This window comes from Bombina bombina, chromosome 6 (genome assembly GCF_027579735.1).
Source record: "Bombina bombina isolate aBomBom1 chromosome 6, aBomBom1.pri, whole genome shotgun sequence".
Taxonomy (NCBI): Eukaryota; Metazoa; Chordata; class Amphibia; order Anura; family Bombinatoridae; genus Bombina; species Bombina bombina.
Window position 1 is genome coordinate 606,608,424 of NC_069504.1, and position 26,889 is coordinate 606,635,312.

A 26,889-nucleotide genomic window follows, 5' to 3' on the forward strand; every position below is an offset into this window, starting at 1 on the left:
CTTTTACCAAATTTTACAAGTTTGATACTTTTGCTTCTTCTGAGGCTATTTTTGGGAGAAAGGTTTTGCAAGCCGTGGTGCCTTCCATTTAGGTGACCTGATTTGCTCCCTCCCTTCATCCGTGTCCTAAAGCTTTGGTATTGGTTCCCACAAGTAAGGATGACGCCGTGGACCGGACACACCTATGTTGGAGAAAACAGAATTTATGTTTACCTGATAAATTACTTTCTCCAACGGTGTGTCCGGTCCACGGCCCGCCCTGGTTTTTTTAATCAGGTCTGATAATTTATTTTCTTTAACTACAGTCACCACGGTATCATATGGTTTCTCCTATGCAAATATTCCTCCTTAACGTCGGTCGAATGACTGGGGTAGGCGGAGCCTAGGAGGGATCATGTGACCAGCTTTGCTGGGCTCTTTGCCATTTCCTGTTGGGGAGGAGAATATCCCACAAGTAAGGATGACGCCGTGGACCGGACACACCGTTGGAGAAAGTAATTTATCAGGTAAACATAAATTCTGTTTTTATTTTCTGAATGGAATTGATGAAAAAATCCTGCCATACCGTTATAATGAACATGTATGTATACTCTACACTTTAGTATTCTGGGGATGGTATTTCACCGGAATTACTCTGTAAAAGTACATTAAACCTTTTATTAGGTATTTTTCATGTTAAACGTTTTTGCTGGAATGTAGAATCGTTTGCATTAATGAGGTACTGAGTGAATAAGTATTTGGGCATTATTTTTCCACTTGGCAGTTTGCTTGTGTTAATTATGACAGTTTCGTTTCTCTCTCACTGCTGTGTGTGAGAGGGAGGGGCCGTTTTTGGCACTCTTTGCTACGCATCAAAAATTTCCAGTCAGTTTTCTGCATGATCCGGTTCATCTCTAACAGAACTCAGGGGTCTTCAAACTTCTTTGAAGGGAAGTAGATTCTCTCAGCAGAGCTGTGAGACTTATATAGTGACTGTGATTTAAAACGTTGCTCTGTAATTTTTATGTTTAAAATTTAATTAGTGTTATTTTACTAATGGGAACAAACCTTTGCTAAAAAGTTGTGTTGTTTGTTAAGAGTGATGCTATAACTGTTTTTCAGTTCATTATTTCAACTGTCATTTAATCGTTTAGTGCTTCTTGAGGCACAGTACGTTTTTATTAAATAAAATTGTAACCGAGTTGCATGTTTATTGCTAGTGTGTTAAACATGTCTGATTCAGAGGAAGATATCTGTGTCATTTGTTCCAATGCCAAGGTGGAGCCCAATAGAAATTTATGTACTAACTGTATTGATGCTACTTTAAATAAAAGCCAATCTGTACAAATTGAACAAATTTCACCAAACAGCGAGGGGAGAGTTATGCCGACTAACTCGCCTCACGTGTCAGTACCTGCATCTCCCGCCCGGGAGGTGCGTGATATTATGGCGCCTAGTACATCTGGGCAGCCATTACAGATAACATTACAAGATATGGCTACTGTTATGACCGAAGTTTTGGCTAAATTACCAGAACTAAGAGGCAAGCGTGATCACTCTGGGGTGAGAACAGAGTGCGCTGATAATTCTAGGGCCATGTCTGATACTGCGTCACAGCTTGCAGAGCATGAGGACGGAGAGCTTCATTCTGTGGGTGACGGTTCTGATCCAAACAGATTGGATTCAGATATTTCAAATTTTAAATTTAAATTGGAAAATCTCCGTGTATTACTAGGGGAGGTCTTAGCAGCTCTCAACGATTGTAACGCTGTTGCAATACCAGAGAAAATGTGTAGGTTGGATAAATACTTTGCGGTACCGGCGAGTACTGACGTTTTTCCTATACCTAAGAGATTAACTGAAATTGTTACTAAGGAGTGGGATAGACCCGGTGTGCCGTTCTCACCCCCTCCAATATTTAGAAAGATGTTTCCAATAGACGCCACCACACGGGACTTATGGCAAACGGTCCCTAAGGTGGAGGGAGCAGTTTCTACTTTAGCTAAGCGTACCACTATCCCGGTGGAGGATAGCTGTGCCTTTTCAGATCCTATGGATAAAAAATTAGAGGGTTACCTTAAGAAAATGTTTGTTCAACAAGGTTTTATATTACAACCCCTTGCATGCATCGCGCCGATCACGGCTGCGGCAGCATTTTGGATTGAGTCTCTGGAAGAGAACCTTAGTTCAGCTACGCTGGACGACATTACGGACAGGCTTAGAGTCCTTAAACTAGCTAATTCATTCATTTCGGAGGCCGTAGTACATTTAACCAAACTTACGGCTAAGAATTCAGGATTCGCCATTCAGGCACGCAGGGCGCTGTGGCTAAAATCCTGGTCGGCTGATGTAACTTCTAAGTCCAAATTACTTAATATACCTTTCAAGGGGCAAACTTTATTTGGGCCCGGTTTGAAAGAAATTATTGCTGACATTACAGGAGGTAAGGGCCACGCTCTACCTCAAGACAAAGCCAAAGCTAAGGCTAGACAGTCTAATTTTCGTCCCTTTCGGAATTTCAAAGCAGGAGCAGCGCCAACTTCCACTGCACCAAAACAGGGAGGAGCTGTTGCTCGTTACAGACAAGGCTGGAAGCCTAACCAGTCCTGGAACAAGGGCAAGCAGTCCAGTAAACCTGCTGCTGCCCCAAAGACAGCATGAACCGAGGGCCCCCGATCCGGGACCGGATCTAGTGGGGGGCAGACTCTCTCTCTTCGCCCAGGCTTGGGCAAGAGATGTCCAGGATCCCTGGGCGCTAGAGATCATATCTCAGGGATACCTTCTAGACTTCAAATTCTCTCCCCCAAGAGGGAGATTTCATCTGTCAAGGTTGTCAACAAACCAAATAAAGAAGGACGCGTTTCTACGCTGTGTACAAGATCTATTATTAATGGGAGTGATCCATCCGGTTCCGCGGTCGGAACAAGGACAAGGGTTTTACTCAAACCTGTTTGTGGTTCCCAAAAAAGAGGGAACTTTCAGGCCAATCTTGGATTTAAAGATCCTAAACAAATTCCTAAGAGTTCCATCGTTCAAAATGGAAACTATTCGGACAATCTTACCCATGATCCAAGAGGGTCAGTACATGACCACAGTGGATTTAAAGGATGCTTACCTTCACATACCGATTCACAAGGATCATTACCGGTATCTAAGGTTTGCCTTCTTAAACAGGCATTACCAGTTTGTAGCCCTTCCATTCGGATTGGCTACGGCTCCAAGAATCTTTACAAAGGTTCTGGGTGCCCTTCTGGCGGTACTAAGACCGCGAGGAATTTCGGTAGCTCCGTACCTAGACGACATTCTGATACAAGCTTCAAGCTTTCAAACTGCCAAGTCTCATACAGAGTTAGTTCTGGCATTTCTAAGGTCGCATGGATGGAAAGTGAACGAAAAGAAGAGTTCTCTCTTTCCTCTCACAAGAGTTCCATTCTTGGGGACTCTTATAGATTCTGTAGAAATGAAGATTTATCTGACAGAAGACAGATTAACAAAGCTTCTAAATGCATGCCGTGTCCTTCATTCCATTCAACTCCCGTCAGTAGCTCAATGCATGGAGGTGATCGGCTTAATGGTAGCAGCAATGGACATAGTTCCCTTTGCACGCCTACATCTCAGACCGCTGCAATTGTGCATGCTGAGTCAGTGGAATGGGGATTACTCAGATTTGTCCCCCACTCTGAATCTGGATCAAGAGACCAGAAACTCTCTTCTATGGTGGCTTTCTCGGCCACATCTGTCCAGGGGGATGCCGTTCAGCAGGCCGGACTGGACAATTGTAACAACAGACGCCAGCCTTCTAGGTTGGGGCGCTGTCTGGAATTCTCTGAAGGCTCAGGGACAATGGAGTCAGGAGGAAAGTCTCCTGCCAATAAACATTCTGGAATTGAGAGCAGTTCTCAATGCCCTTCTAGCTTGGCCCCAGTTAAAGACTCGGGGGTTCATCAGGTTTCAGTCGGACAACATCACGACTGTAGCTTACATCAACCATCAAGGAGGGACAAGAAGCTCCCTAGCAATGATAGAAGTATCAAAGATAATTCGCTGGGCAGAGTCTCACTCTTGCCACCTGTCAGCAATCCACATCCCGGGAGTGGAGAACTGGGAGGCGGATTTCTTGAGTCGCCAGACTCTTCATCCGGGGGAGTGGGAACTTCATCCGGAGGTCTTTGCCCAAATACTTCAACGTTGGGGCAAACCAGAGATAGATCTCATGGCGTCTCGCCAGAACGCCAAACTTCCTCGCTACGGATCCAGATCCAGGGATCCGGGAGCGGTTCTGATAGATGCTTTGACAGCACCTTGGAACTTCAGGATGGCTTATGTGTTTCCACCCTTCCCACTGCTTCCTCGATTGATTGCCAAAATCAAACAGGAGAGAGCATCAGTGATTCTAATAGCGCCTGCATGGCCGCGCAGGACTTGGTATGCAGATCTAGTGGACATGTCATCCTGTCCGCCTTGGTCTCTACCTCTAAGACAGGACCTTCTGATTCAGGGTCCATTCAAACATCAAAGTCTAACTTCTCTGAAGCTGACTGCTTGGAAATTGAACGCTTGATTTTATCAAAACGTGGTTTTTCTGAGTCGGTTATTGATACCCTGATACAGGCTAGGAAGCCTGTTACCAGAAAGATTTACCATAAAATATGGCGTAAATACCTATACTGGTGTGAATCCAAAGATTACTCCTGGAGTAAGGTTAGGATTCCTAGGATATTGTCTTTTCTACAAGAAGGTTTAGAAAAGGGTTTATCGGCTAGCTCATTAAAGGGACAGATCTCAGCTCTGTCCATCTTGTTACACAGGCGTCTGTCAGAAAATTCAGACATCCAGGCCTTTTGTCAGGCTTTAGCTAGGATCAAGCCTGTGTTTAAAACTGTTGCTCCGCCATGGAGTTTAAACTTAGTTCTTAACGTTTTACAGGGTGTTCCGTTTGAACCCCTTCATTCCATTGATATAAAATTGTTATCTTGGAAAGTTCTATTTTTAATGGCTATTTCCTCGGCTCGAAGAGTCTCTGAGTTATCAGCCCTACATTGTGATTCTCCTTATCTGATCTTTCACTCAGACAAGGTAGTTCTGCGTACTAAACCTGGGTTCTTACCTAAGGTAGTCACTAACAGGAATATCAATCAAGAGATTGTTGTTCCATCCTTGTGTCCAAATCCTTCTTCAAAGAAGGAACGTCTTCTACACAATCTGGATGTAGTTCGTGCCCTCAAGTTCTACTTGCAGGCAACTAAAGATTTTCGCCAAACTTCTTCCCTGTTTGTCGTTTATTCTGGACAGAGGAGAGGTCAAAAAGCTTCTGCTACCTCTCTCTCTTTTTGGCTTCGTAGCATAATACGTTTAGCCTATGAGACTGCTGGACAGCAGCCTCCTGAAAGAATTACAGCTCATTCCACTAGAGCTGTGGCTTCCACTTGGGCCTTTAAGAATGAGGCCTCTGTTGAACAGATTTGCAAGGCTGCAACTTGGTCTTCGCTTCATACTTTTTCCAAATTTTACAAATTTGACACTTTTGCTTCTTCGGAGGCTATTTTTGGGAGAAAGGTTCTTCAGGCAGTGGTTCCTTCTGTATAATGAGCCTGCCTATCCCTCCCGTCATCCGTGTACTTTTGCTTTGGTATTGGTATCCCAGAAGTAATGATGACCCGTGGACTGATCACACATAACAGAAGAAAACATAATTTATGCTTACCTGATAAATTCCTTTCTTCTGTTGTGTGATCAGTCCACGGCCCGCCCTGTTTTTTAAGGCAGGTACATATTTTTTAAATTTTAATTCAGTCACCACTACACCCTTGGTTTCTCCTTTCTCGTTGGTCTTTGGTCGAATGACTGGAGGTGACGTAGAGGGGAGGAACTATATAGCAACTCTGCTGGGTGAATCCTCTTGCACTTCCTGTAGGGGAGCAGATAATATCCCAGAAGTAATGATGACCCGTGGACTGATCACACAACAGAAGAAAGGAATTTATCAGGTAAGCATAAATTATGTTTTTATTTTCTTTAACTACAGTCACCACGGTATCATATGGTTTCTCCTATGCAAATATTCCTCCTTAACGTCGGTCGAATGACTGGGGTAGGCGGAGCCTAGGAGGGATCATGTGACCAGCTTTGCTGGGCTCTTTGCCATTTCCTGTTGGGGAAGAGAGTGTCCCACAAGTAAGGATGACGCCGTGGACCGGACACACCGTTGGAGAAAGTAATTTATCAGGTAAACATAAATTCTGTTTTTAAGTAATGTGAAAAAACGTTTTAATTTTATAAAGAAATGTTTCCTGTTTCCCTTTGTGCTAGCAATGTATTCTATTTCACTGATGAATCCATTTGAATCTTGTAATTTGTCTTTTACCCAAGCCCTCTTTAGCAATATGGGAAGCTGATCCTGTAATAGATACTCCTATGTTTACTCTATAGTTATTGCTACATCTTCAAAGATCAGATGTCGGCAACCAAGTTTAACGCTACTAAAGTTCAACAGGCTGGTGGTTCCTTAAAGGGACAGTATACACTCATTTTCATATAACTGCATGTAAAAGACACTACTATAAAGAATAAAATGCACAGATACTGATATAAAAATCCAGTACAGGTGGCCCTCGTTTTACAACGGTTCAATTTACACCGTTTCAGAATAACAACCTTTCTCTTGTTAAGTGTAGTCAGTCCACGGGTCATCCATTACTTATGGAATATATCTCTTCCTAACAGGAAGCTGCAAGAGGATCACCCAGCAGAGCTGCTATATAGCTCCTCCCCTCACATGTCATATTCAGTCATTCTCTTGCAGCCTAACTAGATAGGTCGCTGTGAGAGGTCTGTGGTGTTTTTTAACTTAATTTATTTCTACAATCAAAAGTTTGTTATTTTAAATGGCACCGGAGTGTGCTGTTTATTCTCAGGCAGCATTAGAAGAAGAATCTGCCTGCGTTTTCTATGATCTTAGCAGACGTAACTAAGATCCACTGGCTGTTCTCATCTGAGGAGTGAGGTAACTTCAGAGAAGGGGAATAGCATGCAGGCCCCCCTGCAAATGAGGTATGTGCAGTAATTATTTTTCTGAGGAATGGAATTGACTGAGAAAATACTGCTGATACCAATGTAAAGTAAGTTCAGCCTTAAATGCAGTGATAGCGACTGGTATTAGGCTGATGAGTGTGTGTACACTGAATGTATTTTTCTAAGGAATGGAATTGACTCTGAAAATACTGTTAATACTGAAATAATGTATGAGCCTTAACTGCAGTAAAAGCGACTGGTAGCAGGCTTATTAATAACAATTCATAACTTTTCAAATGTATGTTTAAAACGTTTACTGGCATGTTAATCGTTTTTTGTGAGGTACTTGGTGATAAAACTTATTGGGGCATGATTTTTACCACATGGCCATCTTTGTTTTCTGCATAGAAACAGTTTTCTGAGCTTTCCCCACTGTTGTAATATGAGTGGGAGGGGCCTATTTTAGCGCTTTTTTGCGCAGTAAAAATTCAGTCACAATCTGTCTACTTCATCCTCCATGATCCAGATCGTCTCTAGAGAGCTCAGGGGTCTTCAAAATTCATTTTGAGGGAGGTAATCAGTCACAGCAGACCTGTGACAGTGTGTTTTGACTGTGAGAAAAACGTTAATTATTAAATTGTTAATCCGTTTTTGGGTATTAAGGGGTTAATCATCCATTTGCTGGTGGGTGCAATCCTTTGCTAACTTAATACATTTACTGTGAAAAATTGGTTGCTATAACTATTTTGGTTCATTGTTATTTCAACTGTGACAGCTTTTTGTGCTTCTTAAAGGCACAGTAGCGTTTTTTATATTGCTTGTAAATTTATTTAGAAAAGTATTTCCAAGCTTGCTAGTCTCATTGCTAGTCTGTTTAAACATGTCTGACACAGATGAATCTCTTTGTTCACTATGTTTAAAGGCCAATGTGGAGCCCAATAGAAATTTGTGTACTAATTGCATTGATGCTACTTTAAATAAAAGTCAATCTTTACATGTAAAGAAATTATCACCAGACAACGAGGGGGAAGTTATGCCGACTAACTCTCCTCACGTGTCAGTACCTTCACCTCCCGCTCAGGAGTTGCGTGATTTTGTGGCGCCAAGTACATCAGGGAGGCCCTTACAAATCACTTTGCAAGACATGGCTACTGTTATGACAGAAGTATTATCTAAATTGCCAGAATTAAGAGGCAAGCGCGATAGCTCTGGGTTAAGGACAGAGCGTGCGGATGAGGTGAGAGCCATGTCAGATACTGCGTCACAGTTTGCAGAACGTGAAGACGGAGAGCTTCATTCTGTGGGTGACGGATCTGATCCAGGGAGACTGGATTCAGAGATTTCTAATTTTAAATTTAAGCTTGAGAACCTCCGCATATTGCTAGGGGAGGTATTAGCGTCTCTGAATGATTGTAACACGGTTGCAATTCCAGAAAAATTATGTAGGTTGGATAGATACTATGCGGTACCGGTGTGTACTGACGTGTTTCCTATACCTAAAAGGCTTACAGAGATTATTAGCAAGGAGTGGGATAGACCTGGTGTGCCCTTTTCCCCTCCTCCCATATTTAGGAAAATGTTTCCTATAGACGCCACCACACGAGACTTATGGCAGACGGTCCCTAAGGTGGAGGGAGCAGTTTCTACTTTAGCTAAGCGTACCACTATCCCGGTGGAGGATAGTTGTGCCTTTTCAGATCCAATGGATAAGAAATTAGAGGGTTTCCTTAAGAAAATGTTTGTTCAACAAGGTTTTATCTTACAGCCCCTTGCATGCATTGCGCCTGTCACTGCTGCGGCGGCATTCTGGTTTGAGTCTCTGGAAGAGGCCATTCGCACAGCTCCATTGGATGAAATTATGAACAAGCTTAAAACACTTAAGCTAGCTAATGCATTTGTTTCTGATGCCGTCGTACATTTAACCAAACTTACGGCTAAGAACTCCGGATTCGCCATCCAAGCGCGCAGATCGCTATGGCTTAAATCCTGGTCAGCTGACGTGACTTCTAAATCTAAATTGCTTAATATTCCTTTCAAAGGGCAGACCTTATTCGGGCCCGGCTTGAAAGAAATTATAGCTGACATTACGGGAGGTAAGGGCCATGCTCTACCTCAGGACAGGGCCAAATCAAAGGCCAAATAGTCTAATTTTCGTGCCTTTCGTAACTTCAAGGCTGGAGCAGCATCAACTTCCTCCGCTCCAAAACAGGAAGGAGCTGTTGCTCGTTACAGGCAGGGCTGGAAAGTTAACCAGTCCTGGAACAAGGGCAAGCAGGCCAAGAAACCTGCTGCTGCCTCCAAGACAGCATGAAGAGAGGGCCCCCTATCCGGAAACGGATCTAGTGGGGGGCAGACTTTCTCTCTTCGCCCAGGCTTGGGCAAGAGATGTCCAGGATCCCTGGGCGTTGGAGATCATATCTCAGGGATATCTCCTGGACTTCAAAACTTCTCCACGAGGGAGATTTCATCTTTCAAGGTTATCAGCAAACCAAATAAAGAAAGAGGCGTTTCTACGCTGTGTACAAGACCTTTTACTAATGGGGGTGATCCACCCAGTTCCGCGGACGGAACACGGGCAGGGATTCTATTCAAATCTATTTGTGGTTCCCAAGAAAGAGGGAACCTTCAGACCAATCTTGGACTTAAAAATCCTAAACAAATTTCTAAGAGTTCCATCATTCAAAATGGAAACTATTCGAACCATCCTTCCCATGATCCAAGAGGGTCAGTACATGACCACAGTGGATTTAAAAGATGCCTACCTTCACATACCGATTCACAAGGATCATTATCGGTACCTAAGATTTGCTTTCCTAGACAGGCATTACCAGTTTGTAGCTCTTCCCTTCGGATTAGCTACGGCTCCAAGAATCTTTACAAAAGTTCTGGGCTCACTTCTGGCGGTACTAAGACCGCAAGGCATAGCGGTGACTCCGTACCTAGACGACATTCTGATACAAGCGTCAAGTTTTCAAACTGCCAAGTCTCATACAGAGATAGTTCTGGCATTTCTGAGGTCGCATGGGTGGAAGGTGAACGTGGAAAAGAGTTCTCTATTACCACTTACAAGAGTTCCCTTTCTAGGGACTCTTATAGATTCTGTAGAGATGAAAATTTACCTGACGGAGTCCAGGTTATCAAAACTTCTAAATGCTTGCCGTGTCTTTCATTCCATTCCACACCCGTCAGTAGCTCAGTGCATGGAAGTAATCGGCTTAATGGTAGCGGCAATGGACATAGTACCATTTGCGCGCCTGCATCTCAGACCGCTGCAATTGTGCATGCTAAGTCAGTGGAACGGGGATTACTCAGATTTGTCCCCCCTACTAAGTCTGGATCAAGAGACCAGAGATTCTCTTCTATGGTGGCTCTCTCGGCCACATCTGTCCAAGGGGATGACCTTTCGCAGGCCAGATTGGACGATTGTAACAACAGACGCCAGCCTTCTAGGCTGGGGCGCAGTCTGGAACTCCCTGAAAGCTCAGGGATTATGGACTCAGGAGGAGAAACTCCTCCCAATAAATATTCTGGAATTAAGAGCAATATTCAATGCTCTCCTAGCTTGGCCTCAGTTAGCAACTCTGAGGTTCATCAGATTTCAGTCGGACAACATCACGACTGTGGCTTACATCAACCATCAAGGGGGAACCAGACGTTCCCTAGCGATGTTGGAAGTCTCAAAGATAATTTGCTGGGCAGAGTCTCACTCTTGCCACCTGTCAGCGATTTACATCCCAGGCGTAGAGAACTGGGAGGCGGATTTTCTAAGTCGCCAGACTTTTCATCCGGGGGAGTGGGAACTTCATCCGGAGGTCTTTGCTCAACTGATTCTTCGTTGGGGCAAACCAGATCTGGATCTCATGGCGTCTCGCCAGAACGCCAAGCTTCCTTGTTACAGGTCCAGGGACCCGGGAGCAGTGCTGATAGATGCTCTGACAGCCCCTTGGGTCTTCAACATGGCTTATGTGTTTCCACCATTCCCGATGCTTCCTCGTTTGATTGCCAAGATCAAACAGGAGAGAGCTTCGGTGATTCTGATAGCGCCTGCGTGGCCACGCAGGACCTGGTATGCAGACCTAGTGGACATGTCGTCCTTTCCACCGTGGTCTCTGCCTCTGAGACAGGACCTTCTAAGTCAGGGTCCTTTCAAACATCCAAATCTAATTTCTCTGAGGCTGACTGCATGGAGATTGAACGCTTGATTCTATCAAAGCGTGGCTTCTCGGAGTCGGTTATTGATACCTTAATACAGGCTAGGACGCCTGTTACCAGAAAAATTTACCATAAGATATGGCGTAAATATTTATATTGGTGCGAATCCAAGAGTTACTCATGGAGTAAGGTTAGGATTCCTAGGATATTGTCCTTTCTACAAGAGGGTTTAGAAAAGGGCTTATCTGCTAGTTCGTTAAAGGGACAGATTTCTGCTTTGTCTATTCTTCTACACAAACGTCTGGCTGAAGTTCCAGACGTTCAGGCTTTAACTAGGATTAAGCCTGTGTTTAAGACTGTTGCCCCGCCGTGGAGCTTAAACTTAGTTCTTAATGTTCTTCAAGGCGTTCCATTTGAACCCCTTCATTCCATTGATATCAAGCTGTTATCCTGGAAGGTTTTGTTTTTGATGGCTATTTCCTCGGCTCGAAGAGTCTCTGAGTTATCTGCCTTACATTGTGATTCTCCTTATCTGACTTTTCATTCAGACAAGGTAGTTCTGCGTACTAAACCTGGGTTCTTACCTAAGGTAGTTACTAACAGGAATATCAATCAAGAGATTGTTGTTCCATCACTGTGTCCTAACCCTTCTTCAAAGAAGGAACGACTTTTGCATAATTTGGACGTAGTCCGTGCCCTGAAGTTCTATTTGCAGGCAACTAAAGATTTTCGTCAAACTTCTTCCCTGTTTGTCGTTTACTCTGGACAGAGAAGAGGTCAAAAGGCTTCGGCTACCTCTCTCTCTTTTTGGCTTCGTAGCATAATACGTTTAGCCTATGAGACTTCTGGACAGCAGCCTCCTGAAAGGATTACAGCTCATTCTACTAGAGCTGTGGCTTCCACCTGGGCCTTTAAAAATGAGGCCTCTGTTGAACAGATTTGCAAGGCTGCGAGTTGGTCTTCGCTTCACACCTTTTCAAAATTTTACAAATTGGACACTTTTGCTTCTTCGGAGGCTATTTTTGGGAGAAAGGTACTTCAGGCAGTGGTTCCTTCTGTTTAATGTTCCTGCCTTGTCCCTCCCTTCATCCGTGTACTTTAGCTTTGGTATTGGTATTCCATAAGTAATGGATGACCCGTGGACTGACTACACTTAACAAGAGAAAACATAATTTATGCTTACCTGATAAATTTATTTCTCTTGTAGTGTAGTCAGTCCACGGCCCGCCCTGTCTTTAAGGCAGACCTAAATTTTAATTAAACTCCAGTCACCACTGCACCCTATGGTTTCTCCTTTCTCGTCTGCTTTGGTCGAATGACTGAATATGACATGTGAGGGGAGGAGCAGCTCTGCTGGGTGATCCTCTTGCAGCTTCCTGTTAGGAAGAGATATATTCCATAAGTAATGGATGACCCGTGGACTGACTACACTACAAGAGAAATAAATTTATCAAGTAAGCATAAATTATGTTTTTTTTTCCAGTCATGTGACTGCTATTGAAAAGCATTCAGAAGCAGTGCATTTATTAAAATAGCCAGTAGGTAGAGCTGTCAGCTTGTGTTGCAGCAAAGCCAAGCAAGCTGAAATTAATCAGTTTAACCAGACTTGAGCTATAGAGCAGATTTCAAAGGAACAAGATATTCCCGTCTATAAATGCAGTCCAGATTGGAATGCATAGAAAGAACTGTTTGCAGAAAAATGCAAGTGAAGTCAGTGTTGTGTGATTATTTTATTAGGTTTATAATGCTGTTTAGCAAATGTTTTTGTTCATTTAACTTAGTTTAATTATATATTCTGTGCTGTGTGATTATTTTATTAGGTTTATAATGCTGTTTAGCATTTAAAGTCTTCATTTCAAAGCTTTAAAAATTATGTATTAGGTGTTACTTATGACAATTTTGAGAGGGGCCTGGAACCTATCTCCCTCACTTCCCATTGACTTACATTATAAACTGGGTTTCAATTAACAATGGTTTCGATTTTCAACCATTCCTTCTGGAACCTAACCCCGGCGTAAACTGAGGGTTACCTGTATAAAACTGTTTAAAAACTTACTTAGAAGCTCTCCGTTTAGCTCTGTTGAAAAGGTAGCTGGAAAGCCCACTGCAAGTGGGAAATAAGACACTCCCCCTCCCCCTTCTTTTGCATATGAAAAGACCCTTTACACAAACAGGAGCAAGCTGGAGAAGGTAGCTGACAGTATTCACATAAAACTTAGGGGCTTGGAAAGGAGTCTGAAAATAAGCAAAACTATACATTTTGGTTTTAAAAAAACTTTATGGGCTATATAAATAGATCATCTACAAAACATCTATGCAAAGAAAAAATGAGTGTATAATGTCCCTTTAAAGGATCTAATTCTTCAGTCTGTTTTTGTCAAATTGGTTTTGGATTTGTTTATGGATATTGTTTGAAAGGGTAAAGTCATTTTTGTCATAACCTTTATTGTTAAAGGAACATAATACTCATATGCTATATAACTTTAAAGCATAACTGTAAAAAGCTGTCAGGAAAATATCACCTGAACGTCTCTATGTAAAAAAGGAAGTGCTCTGGGAACAGTTATACTTCAGCTGCAAGTTGGAAAAAAAATAGCCAATCAGCATAAGCAAGTGCATATGTCCTGCTTTGCTGTGATCTCATGAAAATCCACTGAAATTTTGTGAGATTTCATATTAAACTTCCTTAAACTGAATAGGAAAATAACATGACTGTGCCTGCACATGCCAGATGCACATTCCCTTGCAAGTCCTTGGACTAGCATCCTGATTTACTGCTTAAGGTCTCTTTATGGTGGGGTGCAAATACTTGAGGAAATTTTAAGGTAAAATATCTTCCTTTTTTTAAATAGAAATGTTAAGGTGATATTTTCTAGTCAACTTTTTACAGCTATGCTGCATCTCTTCCAACTGCTTTAACATTTGGATATATTGTCCCATTAAAGGGCCACTGTAAGTCAATATTTTCTATGCCTGTTACTAACTAACTAACTACCCCAAATACGCTTTTTATCAATAGCATTTCATTAACATATCTCTACCGTATATCAGAAATCTTGTCTGCAAATTTAATTGTTTTCCAAACCCTCTCCGTGGGTATCCTTTGCTCTGTACCAATCCGTTTACAATACCTAGGTTTCAAAATGGCGCTTTAAACACAAAGTTATTGGTTTAAGTATTTTGAACATGCAGTGCTGAAAATATTGGGCAGGATAACGTGACATCATCAGCGAATAAAAGATATAACTTTTAGAACGTTATGAAACTTCGTTTTGGAGAAATTATAGGTCAGTAGGTTTTAATTAATGTTTATTAACTTTAATATGTTAGTTGTTTGGCTTAAAAATTATAACAGAAAGTAATCCTTTAAGGATACGAAGGCTATGAGACAAAATGGAGTAAGCCTTATGCATTTTTGGTTCTACTGGGTATGTAACCTTCATAGGAGCTATTGAATTGTAAGCACATTTTCTGGTTAGTCTTAAAGTTTGACTAATCTAAAAAAGTGCTGTAAATTAAATTCAGTTCCAGAAAAATCTCTTGTAGGTTACAGGTTAAGGCTTTTACAGGGGTCATTAATTTTAAGTTTTGCTTGACCCCTGGGTGCACACTATTTCCGCTTGTTAGAGGATAGACTTTTTGGATCTTCCTGCTGCAAGATTTTTGTAATTTCTCATAAGCCTTTAGGAAGATTAGTCATGGTGTCTTTTACTTGCTAGTCAGTTTCCCATATCGCCCACAAGAAGTGGGTCTGGTCTTTTATTTCATTCCCTTTATTACTCCTAATAAATAATCCAGTTAATAATGTAACAAATTTGTAAGTGCTTCTCATTTTCAAGATAAAATCTTCAGATTGTAAATCATTTTCTTTCATACACGTGGTGAGAGTCCACAATCGATTGCTTTTTGGAATTACTTTTCTCTACCACTAGGAGGAGGCGAATATTCCCAAACCCAGAGATCTCTATAAAACCCCTCACACATAACTTAGGCTTTACTTTGCCTCCGCTTGAGATGGTTAAATGAAGATGTGCATTGAATTACATAGAAACATAGAAACATAGATATTGACGGCAGATAAGAGCCATAGGCCCAGCAAGTCTGCCCCACCTTACCTAACAGTATAAACTTATCTAGTTCGTAGGATAGCCCTATGCTTGTCCCATGCATTTTTAAAGTCCCCCACAGTGTTTGTTGCTACTACCTCTTGAGGAAGTTTATTCCATAAATCAATCACTCTTTCTGTAAAGAAGTGCTTCCTCAAATTACTCCTGAATCTACTACCCTTTAGCTTGAGCTCATGACCCCTTGTTCTTGAATTTTCCATTTTATGTAAAATACCCACAGCCTCAGTTTTACTAAACCCTTTAATGTACTTGAAAGTTGCTATCATATCACCTCTTTCCCTTCTCTCCTCTAAGCTATACATATTTAGGTCATTGAGCCTATCCTGGTAAGTTTTATTTTTTAGACCATGTACCATTTTGGTAGCCCTCCTTTGCACAGATTCAAGTTTGTTAATATCCTTCTGAAGATATGGCCTCCAGAACTGCACACAATACTCAAGATGAGGCCTAACTAATGATCTATAAAGTGGCATAAGAACCTTACTATTTCTGCTGCAAATACCTCTACCAATACATCCAAGCATTCTGCTAGCCTTACTCGCTGCCTTACTACATTGTTTACTAAGTTTTAAATCATCTGAAATAATAATTCCCAAGTCCTGTTCCTCGTCTGTAACAGTCAGTAAAGTGTCATTGAGTCTGTAATTAACATTTGGATTTTTCTTCCCTAAATGCATTATTTTACACTTTGCTGTGTTAAACTTTAGATCCCAGTCGTTTGTCCAATCCTCCAATTGTTGTATATCACTTCTCATTTTGTCTACCCCCCCTGGAACATCCACTCTGTTGCAAATTTTTGTATCATCTGCAAAGAGACATACTTTCCCCTGTAGCCCTTTGCTGATATCGCAGATAAATATGTTAAACAAAACAGGCCCCAGAACTGACCCCTGAGGAACACCACTAGTAACAGCCCCCTCTGCTGAATGAACTCCATTTACTAAGACACTTTGTTTTCTGTCCTTAAGCCAGCAGTCCACCCAGTTCACAATTTTTGAATCTAGACCAAGGAGATATAGTTTGTGAATAAGTTTATTGTGTGGGACGGTGTCAAATGCTTTGCTGAAATCTAGATATGCTACATCAACTGCTCCTCCCTTGTCTAATACTTTTGTTACATAATCAAAGAAGTCAATTAGATTAGTCTGACATGATCTCCCTGAAGTAAAACCATGCTGATTTTGGTCCTCTAAATTGTTTGTCTTTATGTAAGTCATAATTCTTTCCTTTAAGAGGCTTTCCATTAATTTCCCTACTACTGAAGTTAAACTAACTGGCCTGTAGTTGCCAGATTCTTCTCTACTGCCCTTTTTATGAAGAGGTATTACATTTGCTATTCTCCAATCATCTGGGACAGCTCCTGTTAATAGTGACTGATTAAACAGATCAGTTAATGGGACAGTTAGCACTGAATTCTTCATAGAGAGGAATTTTCAGTCTATATTTAGGCCCAGTTTCACTTGTCAGAGGTATGTATATGGGATATGGTTTATGATTCTTTTTTTCACCTTATGGAAAGTTTTTTATAAACTCTCTATAATTGGTCACAGGGATTTGTTTTTTGCGTCGCTTTATGGATCTACCTTATTCTCCTATTCCATAACCTCTGCTGATATGTTTCAGTACTGGTTTGGCTGTCTGCTACTTGATTGCTAGTGGACAAGTGTCTTGGTAAGTATCTTTTTATTAACATTTAGACACTCATATAGCTATGTTTTGTGCACTTTTATAGTTATTTATATATCTTCTTATATATAAGGAGATGGTACTGTTTCTTTTCACTATTCCCTTGCTGTTTTGGCATCCACTTTTTTGGGTTTGCTAAAAATTTTTGCACGCTGGACTCTGGATTACCCACGCCGAGTTAACGCCTGTCGGGTTAGCATACACCCTTTTCTCCAACATTGGTGTGTCCGGTCCACGGCGTCATCCTTACTTGTGCTAATATCTCTTCCCCAACAGGAAATGGCAAAGAGTCCCAGCAAAGCTGGCCACATAGTCCCTCCTAGGCTCCGCCCACCCCAGTCATTCTCTTTGCCGTTGCACAGGCAACATCTCCACGGAGATGGTTATGAGTATGTGGATTCAGATAAGGTTGTTTTGCTTACTAAGCCTGTTTTTCTTCCAAAGGTTGTTTCCAACAAGAATATTAACCAGGAGATAGTTGTACCTTCTTTGTGTCCGAAACCAGTTTCAAAGAAGGAACGTTTGCTACACAATTTAGATGTAGTCGGTGCTCTAAAATTCTACTTAGAAGCTACAAAAGAATTCAGACAAACATCTTCTTTGTTTGTTGTCTATTCTGGTAAAAGGAGAGGTCAAAAAGCAACTTCTACCTCTCTTTCCTTTTGGCTTAAAAGCATCATCCGATTGGCTTATGAGACTGCCGGACGGCAGCCTCCTGAAAGAATCACAGCTCACTCCACTAGGGCTGTGGCTTCCACATGGGCCTTCAAGAACGAGGCTTCTGTTGATCAGATATGTAAGGCAGCGACTTGGTCTTCACTGCACACTTTTACCAAATTTTACAAATTTGATACTTTTGCTTCTTCGGAGGCTATTTTTGGGAGAAAGGTTTTGCAAGCCGTGGTGCCTTCCATTTAGGTAACCTGATTTGCTCCCTCCCTTCATCCGTGTCCTAAAGCTTTGGTATTGGTTCCCACAAGTAAGGATGACGCCGTGGACCGGACACACCAATGTTGGAGAAAACAGAATTTATGCTTACCTGATAAATTACTTTCTCCAACGGTGTGTCCGGTCCACGGCCCGCCCTGGTTTTTTAATCAGGTATGATGAATTATTTTCTCTAACTACAGTCACCACGGTACCATATGGTTTCTCCTATATTTTTCCTCCTGTCCGTCGGTCGAATGACTGGGGTGGGCGGAGCCTAGGAGGGACTATGTGGCCAGCTTTGCTGGGACTCTTTGCCATTTCCTGTTGGGGAAGAGATATTCCCACAAGTAAGGATGACGCCGTGGACCGGACACACCGTTGGAGAAAGTAATTTATCAGGTAAGCATAAATTCTGTTTTTTAGTCTATCGTTTACCTGTGCACCGGTTTACGCAAGTTGGGTTAGAGTTGGTTTGCTCAGTTATGCGCACGTTGGGTTTTGCCGAGTAACATCCCCTTTTTAGTTGTCAGGGTTTTTTTTCCGCACAAGCTTTTTAGATTTTTTTTAGTGTGTATTGCATTGCATTGCTTTGCCATATGCTATAATGGAACAGCCAGATTATTTCCCTAAATCTACCCAAGAAAATTAGTCTCCTGAACACCTTTCTACCATTATTAGGTGTTCTTATTGTAAGAAAGCTGAAGTGACTTCTCCAGCTCAATTAAGTGGCTCAGGTTTAGATTTATTAATGCAGTTAGACCAATCTAATGCTTTTTCTCTGGGATCTGATGATCTGCCTTCAAAAAAAAGTGTAAAAGGTCAGTTTAGATTTACTTTCTACAAGTGTTATGTGCCCTGAGATCAGGGATACTGTTTTCTCTTCAGATTATGAAGTTTCCTCTAGAGATGAGGACTGATAAGCTTTGTTATCGTTTAAATTCAGTTTTTAAGACTGTTGTTAATCTCCCTAATGTTTTTCTTGTACCTGATGCTGTCCCTGACATGATTTCTAGGGAATGGTCTAAGCCAGGTAGTTCTTTTACTCATCCTGCAAGGTTTAAAAAGTTATATCATTTACCTGATTCTAATCTAGATTTATGGGAAACAGTTCCCAAGGTGGGTGGGGCCATTTTTACTCTGGCTAAACATACTACTATAGCTCCAAGAATGTTCACAAAGGTTCTGGGTGCCCTTTTGTGTGCCTTCAGGTCTCAGGGTATTGCAGTGTTTCTATACCTGGACAACATCTTGATTCAAGCTCCATCTTTTCCTTTAGCATGGTTGGGGGATCAATTTTCCAGAGAGTTCTTTGGTTCCTGAGAAAGGTAACTTTCTTGGGTTTTCAAATATATTCAGTATCCATGAGTCTTTCTCTAACAGAGAAGGTTGAAATTGGTGTCAGCTTATCTGACCCTTAAGTCTTTTTTGTTTCCTTCAGTGACTCTGTGTATGGAAGTTCTAGGTCTGATAATTGCAGCCTCAGATTCAATTCCATTTGCTCGATTTTACATGAGGCCTCTTCAGCTTTGTATGCTGCGTCAATGGTGCAGGGATTATACTTAGCTGTCTCAAAGGATATTTTTGGATCCCAGTACAAGTCAGTCTCTAACTTGGTGGAAAGATCATCAGTTTTTTATTCAGGGGGCTTCTTTTGCTCATCCTACCTTAACTGTGATCAATACAGATGCAAGTCATTCAGGTTGGGGAGCTGTTTGGGGGAGACAAGGTTACCAATTAATGTTCTAGAACTCTGCAATTTTCAGGGCCCTTCAAGCTTGGCCTCTAAAAATGGAGATGAGACTCCCTTTTTCAACTGACAATGTCACAGCAGTGGCTTATATCAACCATCGGGGGGAACTTGCAGTTCCCTAGCAATTATGGACGTGTCTCAAATTTTCTCATGGGCAGAGACCAATTCCTGTATAGTCTCTCTGATTCATATTCTAAGGGTAGTGGTCTCTTCACCAGGATGTGTTCAATTAGATTGTGGATCTTTGTGGTCTCCAAGAAAAAGATCTGATGGCCTCTCGTTTGAACAACAAACTTCCCAGGTCTTTTCAGGCTGCTTATCTGTTTCCGCCTTTGGTTCTTCTTCCCAGAGTAATTTCTAAGATAAGGATAAAGAAGTTGTCTGTAATCCTGTTTTCCCCAGCATGGCCTTGGTATACAGATCGGGTTCAGATGTCTAGTTGCACTCCTTGGCATCTTCCTCTGTAGTCAGACCTGACCTTCTGCCCCAAGGTCAGTTTTCCATCCTAATATCAAGTAGCTAAATTTGATGGCATGGTAATTGAGCGCTTAGTCCTTAGACATAGGGGTTTCTCTGATCCTGTGCTTGAATCCTTGATTTAGGCTTTTGTAAGCCTGTAACTAGGAAGATCTATTACCAGGCCTATATTTCATGTTATATAGATCATGTTTTTTCCTGGCATTATTTCAGAATCCCTAGGCTTCTGCAGTTTTTGCAAGATAGTCTAGATAAGGGCCTACCTGCCAGTTCTCTGAAGGGGCAGATTTCTGCTCTGTTTTGTTTTACAGAAAGATTGCTAATCTTCCTGATGTTCCAAGTTTTGTTCAGGCTCTGGTTCATATTAGACCTGTTATCAAGCCTGTTTCTCTTCCATGGAATATTAACCTGGTGTTAAGGGTTTTGGCAGGCTCCTCCTTTTGAACCTATACATATATTGGACATTAAACTACTTTCTTGGAAAGTGTTATTTCTTTGGACTAGTTCTGCTAGAAAAGTTTGCGTTATCTGCTTATAACGATAGAACCACAATGTTTCAGGGGTATTCCCCTTAATCAGTTACTAATTACACTTCCTCTGCTGCAATAAATAGCCCAAACAATTAAACAATTCATCTTAATTATTCATGCTTTTCTCCGTTAAGACATTAGGGGGGCAGCAGAGGATTACAGCAGTATTATGCATCAAAACCACACTCAAAAATTACTATTTAAAAACAAAGTTGCAGAGCATCACAATAATCAACACAGCATCTAGTATAGCTATTCAAGTTGATACTATGTATCCATATATATACAAAAATAAGCAAATGCAATAAAAAACTGACCAATTTATTTCCCTATTCATCCCTTTGGGTTTCATGGTGTCCAGCTTAAAGATCCAGAACACCTCACGTTGTTTAAGAAGGAACTCCCTATTGCTTCCTCTCCTAGGGGTATTAACTCTTTAAATTATTTGAAACTGTAACTGGTTTATTTGGTGTCTTGCCTCTAAGAAATAGGCAGCTACTGGGGCTGTAATTATGTTGCAGCGAATATTGCTTTTATGTTCACTTATGCGGTCCCTAATACGCCTGGTGGTCTCCCACACAAATCCACTATATATTGCAGCAGAGGAAGTGTAATTAGTAACACATGATTAAGGGGAATACCCCCGAAACGTTGTGTTTTTCGGTCTGTATCCCCACCTATGAATTAATAAAGGGATTTTAATTCTATTTGGGAATCCCTCTTGTTCTTTTATCTGAATTTTTAATCAGGATAAGGCTTTTTTACGGACGTCATTTACTTTTTTTGCCTAAGGTTGTTTCTTCAGACAACTTATCAGATAGATTTTTGTTCCTTCTTTGTGTCCTAATCCTAAGAATGCTTCTGAGAGATTATTGCATTATTTGGATGTTAGGGCATTTAAATTATATTGATACTATTAAGGATTTTAGTGAACCTTCCAGTTTGTTCTTTTTTTTTTGGCCCAGGAAGAGTCAAAAGGCCTCTATTTCCTTAGCCTCTTGGTTAAAACGTTTGCTTCACACAGCTTATTTGGAGGCAGGTCAGCCTCGCATAGCGGATTACTGCTCGTTCTACTAGGTCAGTTACCAGTTCTTCGGCTTTCAAGAATGAGGCTTTAGTTGATCAAATTTGCAAGGCAGCTACTTGGTCTTCTTTTCATACTTTTACTAAATTCTACCATTTTTATGTTTGAGTTTTTTTGTTGTTGCTTATTTGACTTATTTTAAATGCATTAAAAATATACATATTTATTACTTGTGGACTCCACATATTGGGTATTAGTTCCTTAGATTAATGGATTGTGGGCTCTCACCACCTGTATGAAAGAAAACATAATTGATACTTACCTGATAAAAAAAAATCACGTGATAACCCACCTTTGTTTTTTCTTCAGCACATTTTTTTTTCCTGCTTTTTCTGATTCTTATTCCTTTTTCTTACCTCATTTGCTTGGCTATATGTTAGAGTAAGGTATGTGTGAGTTTGTTAGAGTGAGGTATGTGTGAGTTGGGAGGGGTTTGGGAATATTTGCTGTCTCCTAGTGGTAGAGAAGAGTAATTCCCAAAAGTAATGGATCGTGGACTCTCAACGCCATAAAAGAAATGCATTTATCAGGTAAGCATAAATTATGCTTTTTTTTTTTTTTTTTTTTTTTTTTTTTTTTTTTAAATCTGCATAGATTTCAAAGGAATACACTGTTTGTTTGTTATATTACAATAATTTACTTTCCCAGTTCAGCTCCACATTTGACCATAAGTGTCTTTCTGTCAGTTAAAGGGATATATATATATTGGTGTTCGTATGTATTTGTATATATATTATTATGTATAAAATAATATTTAATTTCCTTATCTTTGAAGGCCTGAACGGAGACGTCGGGATATCTATTCTGTTTCCAATAGCACTCTGGCTAGTAATGGCAAGAATTCTACCACACAAGATTTCTTTAACACGTCAGACACAGAAGCTTATGACATGGTGTACCCGTTCTCTGAGATGAAGGTGGACCACAACCGGGAGAGGGCAGTCATCTCACATCTTGAGCCTTTTACTCTGTATCGTATTGATATTCATAGCTGCAACCATGAAGCTGAGAAGCTTGGTTGTAGTGCATCCAATTTTGTCTTTGCTAGAACAATGCCTGTAGGTGAGTTCCTGGTGCTATTCCTGTTGAACAACCTTTTTTACTTTGTAGCGCTTCTTCCTTGTGAAATTGAGATGAGTCATTAAAAAAGATGCCATCCTACAAATTCTAGAAATAGAAGTGTTTTAAAACAAGCAGCATTATTAAGGTAAATTGAATTAAAGGTATAACAAACATATATTATTTAGTAGAATATATTGCTTTTAAGATTTAACACACAAAAAACTTAGTGATATGAGACCCTTTATCTGGAAGCAACAATCTCCTTTTTTCAGCCCAACTACGCAGAAGCCTTAATCAGGACAAGTAAAAACTCACAAACGGCTAAAAGCCATGCTCACCAGAACCGGTAGATATCTATCTACCGGTTCTGGTGAGCACAGCTTTTAGCCGTTTGTGAGTTTTTACTTGTCCTGATGAAGGCTTCTGCGTAAGCCGAAACGTAGACTTAACAAAGTTGTGACTAAGAACAATGAATAAATAATTTTTGCTGATAAGCAAATTTCACAAATCCTGAGAGTGCCCTTCATCTTTCTATACTGTTCTACTTATTCTTTTGAGGATTGCACCCAGGTTCGGAACTACTGACCAAAGTCAGAGTGCTGGAACACCCGCTACTTTCAATTATATATATATATATATATATATATATATATATATATATATATATATATATATATATATATATATATATATATATATAAAACCCCACAATTGATAGAGGGGTTCCCACCATTTAGATAAGATATTTTCATGTTCCTTTAGTTTGTCTAGTGATAGCCATTGTAATAATGGTCACTTGGCAGAAAACTTTTAGGGACCCTGTACTATAAAAATTTCCCATTAATGTGTTCCAAATGTCTTTATACCTGCTGCAGAATATTAAATGTATTAGAAATAGTTTCTTTATTTTTATTGTTCTCAAGAACATGCACATAAAATGGGCACAACCAATTATTTCAGATACAACAATCTTTCTTTCCAAAGGCAGGGAGAGTACACGACTTAATTCATTACTGTTGGGAATATCAACACCTGGCCACCAGGAGGCGGCAAAGGCACCCCAACCAAAGGCTATAAATATCCCTCCCACTTCCCCTATCCCAAAAGTTATTCTTTGCCTTTTTTCACTACATGAGGATGGCAGAGAAATGTTAGAAGAAAATTTAAGTCCATTAATGGGTATGTTCCCTTCAAGTGTGGACTGGGGTTTTTGAGTAACCATGTAATCCTCTTATTGAGAGTTGTGGTGAACGCTGGCTCAGGATGTCACAGGGAATGATCTCTGTCCACTATCTAGACTTAAAGCTATCTCCTGTTAAATCAGTGTTAATGCCTTACACGGTTTTCTCCTTATCTTTAGGTCCCTGTCAGATGTGTTTGGTGAGACTGTCAGACCTTGAGGTGCTGTGCCCGCTCCACAGCTTTGATCCTGGAGTCCTTTATATTACTTTGAGGGATTATGCCTAGTAGGGCTGCAAATTACCTGAGGTTATGGGGACATTGAAATTCATAGTTCAGTGTGTGATACATTCATTATCTTCAGGATATGGGGACATTTAATACCTTTTATAATAGAGGTTATTTTATTGAGCAGTTGGGACCAATCTATGTGTGCTGCTTAGCTCTTTGCCAACCGCAGACAGACAGTGTAGGGCAGTTTAGAAAATATTTCCCACTGGGGCCTTTTTTCCGCTACGCAGCTGTTAATCAGCTTCATGGTTTCTGTACTAGCTGGGGGCGGTCTCTAGATGCGCACCATGTGCCTAGGAAGCAGTTTCTATCTCTGGCTGGTCGGAAGTTTGCTCCTGCATAGCGATCAGCACATAGAGTTTGCTGCAGGCATTGGGAGATATCCTGACTTTATTCTGGTCACGCTTGTCTAGCCAGGAGGTGGTGAGTACCTCAGCCAGGGCTGAGGGTAAAGGTGCCTTGCAAAGTTTTAAATTTATTTTTTGTTGCTACTACTTTGAGATCTTATACCCGCTATGGAGGATTCTGATATTAACCCCTCAGAGGGTTCTGTTTTAGCAATCACTGTAACAAATGCATGTTTATATTATGAGGAGACTATGGTTTGCCCGCCTGCACAATTCTATTCTGTCTGCTTATGTTCTGTGTTAAAGACCAAGAAGGGGTCAAAATCTGGTTTATCCCCTGGTACTTTTATGCTCTCTGAGCCTTCTACCTCTCAGGACTCCATGAGATTGTCCATAAGATGCCTATTCTGCATTTGCAGTCCCCTTTTAACCCTATGACACAGGCAGTGCCCTAGGGCACACCTTTATCTCCAGCTGGAGGTAATGTTTTGCCAGCAGAATTTACTTCACAGCTTCAGTCTGCGGTGTCCGCTGCATTAAACGCTTTGTCTATCTCTGGGAAAATGTAAGAGAAAGGTTAAGCATAGTTACACTGACTTGGGGGCAACACCTCTCTTCAGTCTGAGTTGGCTAGTTTGTCTCACCTATCTGAGGATGATCTAACCTCGTTGCATTTGAAGGTGAGCTTTTGGAGTCAGAGGTATCTGAAATTAAATTTCCTACTCCTGAGAAACTAAATTTTAAGGTTGAACACCTCCGCTTTCTTTTAAAGGAGGTATTGGCTACCCTAGAGGTTCCGAAAGTTATGCTTCCTGATGAACCCATTATCCATAAATTAGATAGTGTTTATGAGGAGAAGAAGGTTCCTGAAACGTTCCCGATACCCGTACGATTGGCGAAAATTATCTCTAAAGAGTGGGAAAAGATTGGAACTCATTTTTCCCCTTCTTCTACCTTTTTAAGAAGCTGTTTCCGGTCCCTGAATCACATTTAGAGTTATGGAACTCTTTCTCTAAGGTAGACAGGGCCATTTCTACTCTCGCCAAGCGTACTACTATCCCTCTGGAGGATAGCTCCTCTTTTAGCGATCCCATAGACAGAAATTTGGAATGCTATCTCAGAAAGATGTTTCAACATATGGGCCTCTTATTTCAGCCAGCGGCCGCTGTGATAGCAGTCACAGGTGCTGCTACCTACTGGTGTTATTCGTTATCAGAACTAATTGAAGTCGAATCCGCCATGGAGGATATACAGGATAGGATTAAGGCTCTCAAGATAGCAAACTCCTTTATTTGTAATGCTAATTTGCAAATTGTCCGTCTAAATGCTAAGGCTTTAGATTTTGCAGTTTTGTCGCGTAGAGCTCTTTTGGGTAAAGTCTTGATCAGCAGATATGGTTTCTAAGACCAGACTTCTTTCCTTACCATTCAAGGGGAAGATTTTTGTTCGGGCTAGGCCTGGACTACATCATCTCCACTGTTACAGGAGGGAAAGGTGCTTTCCTGCCCCAGGACAAGAAGGCAAGGACTAAGGGTCGCCAATCCTCTAATTTTCATTCCTTTCGCTCAGACAAGACTCAGCGGACTCAGTCCTCCTCCAAACCTGAACAGCCCAAGATTACTTGGAAGACCAACCAATCTTGGAACGAATCCAAACAGGTCAAGAAGACTACAGATAGCAAATCTGCATGAAGGGCCGGCCTCCGATCCGGGATCAAGTAGGGGGCAGACTGTCTTTTTTCCTAGAGACTTGGGTCCAAGACGTTCGGGATCCCTAGGTATTAGACATAGTCCCCCTGGGTTGCAATATAGGGTTCAAATCTCTTCCCCCAAGGGGCAGATTTCTTCTCTGAAGATAATCTTCAAGACCAGAGAAAAGAGCAGCCTTTTTAGACTGCGTTCGAGATCTCCTCTCCTTCGGAGTTATCGCCCAGGTGCCCTCATCAGAAAGGGGTCAAGGGTTTCACTCAAACCTCTTTGTAGTTCCCAAAAAGGAAGGAACTTATTGCCCTATTCTAGACTTAAAATGTCTCAACAAAATTCTCAGGATCCCCTCCTTCAAAATGGAGACTATCAGATCCATCCTTCCCTTGATCCAGGAAGGGCAGTTCATGACCACTATCGGCTTAAAGGATGCATACCTTCATGTCCTGATCCACAAAGAGCCACTGGCGCATTCAAATTTTTTGTTCTAATGTTGGATTTATGTTGAACAATCCTATCCCTGGCCCTTTGTGTCATCTCTCCAATATAAAATAACCCACAGGGACACTTAATTAAATAGA

The 26,889-nt window shown here is 41.2% G+C and overlaps 1 protein-coding gene across 1 annotated transcript in view; it reads left to right on the forward strand.

The window, feature by feature from the left end:
* Positions 1–26,889, forward strand: part of IGF1R (insulin like growth factor 1 receptor) — an 857,678-nt gene that overhangs the window by 640,244 nt on the left and 190,545 nt on the right. Inside the window, exon 10 of the mRNA XM_053717616.1 lies at positions 22,502–22,788. Within this exon, the coding sequence (XP_053573591.1) occupies positions 22,502–22,788 (287 nt within the window). The remainder of the gene's footprint in view (positions 1–22,501; positions 22,789–26,889) is intronic.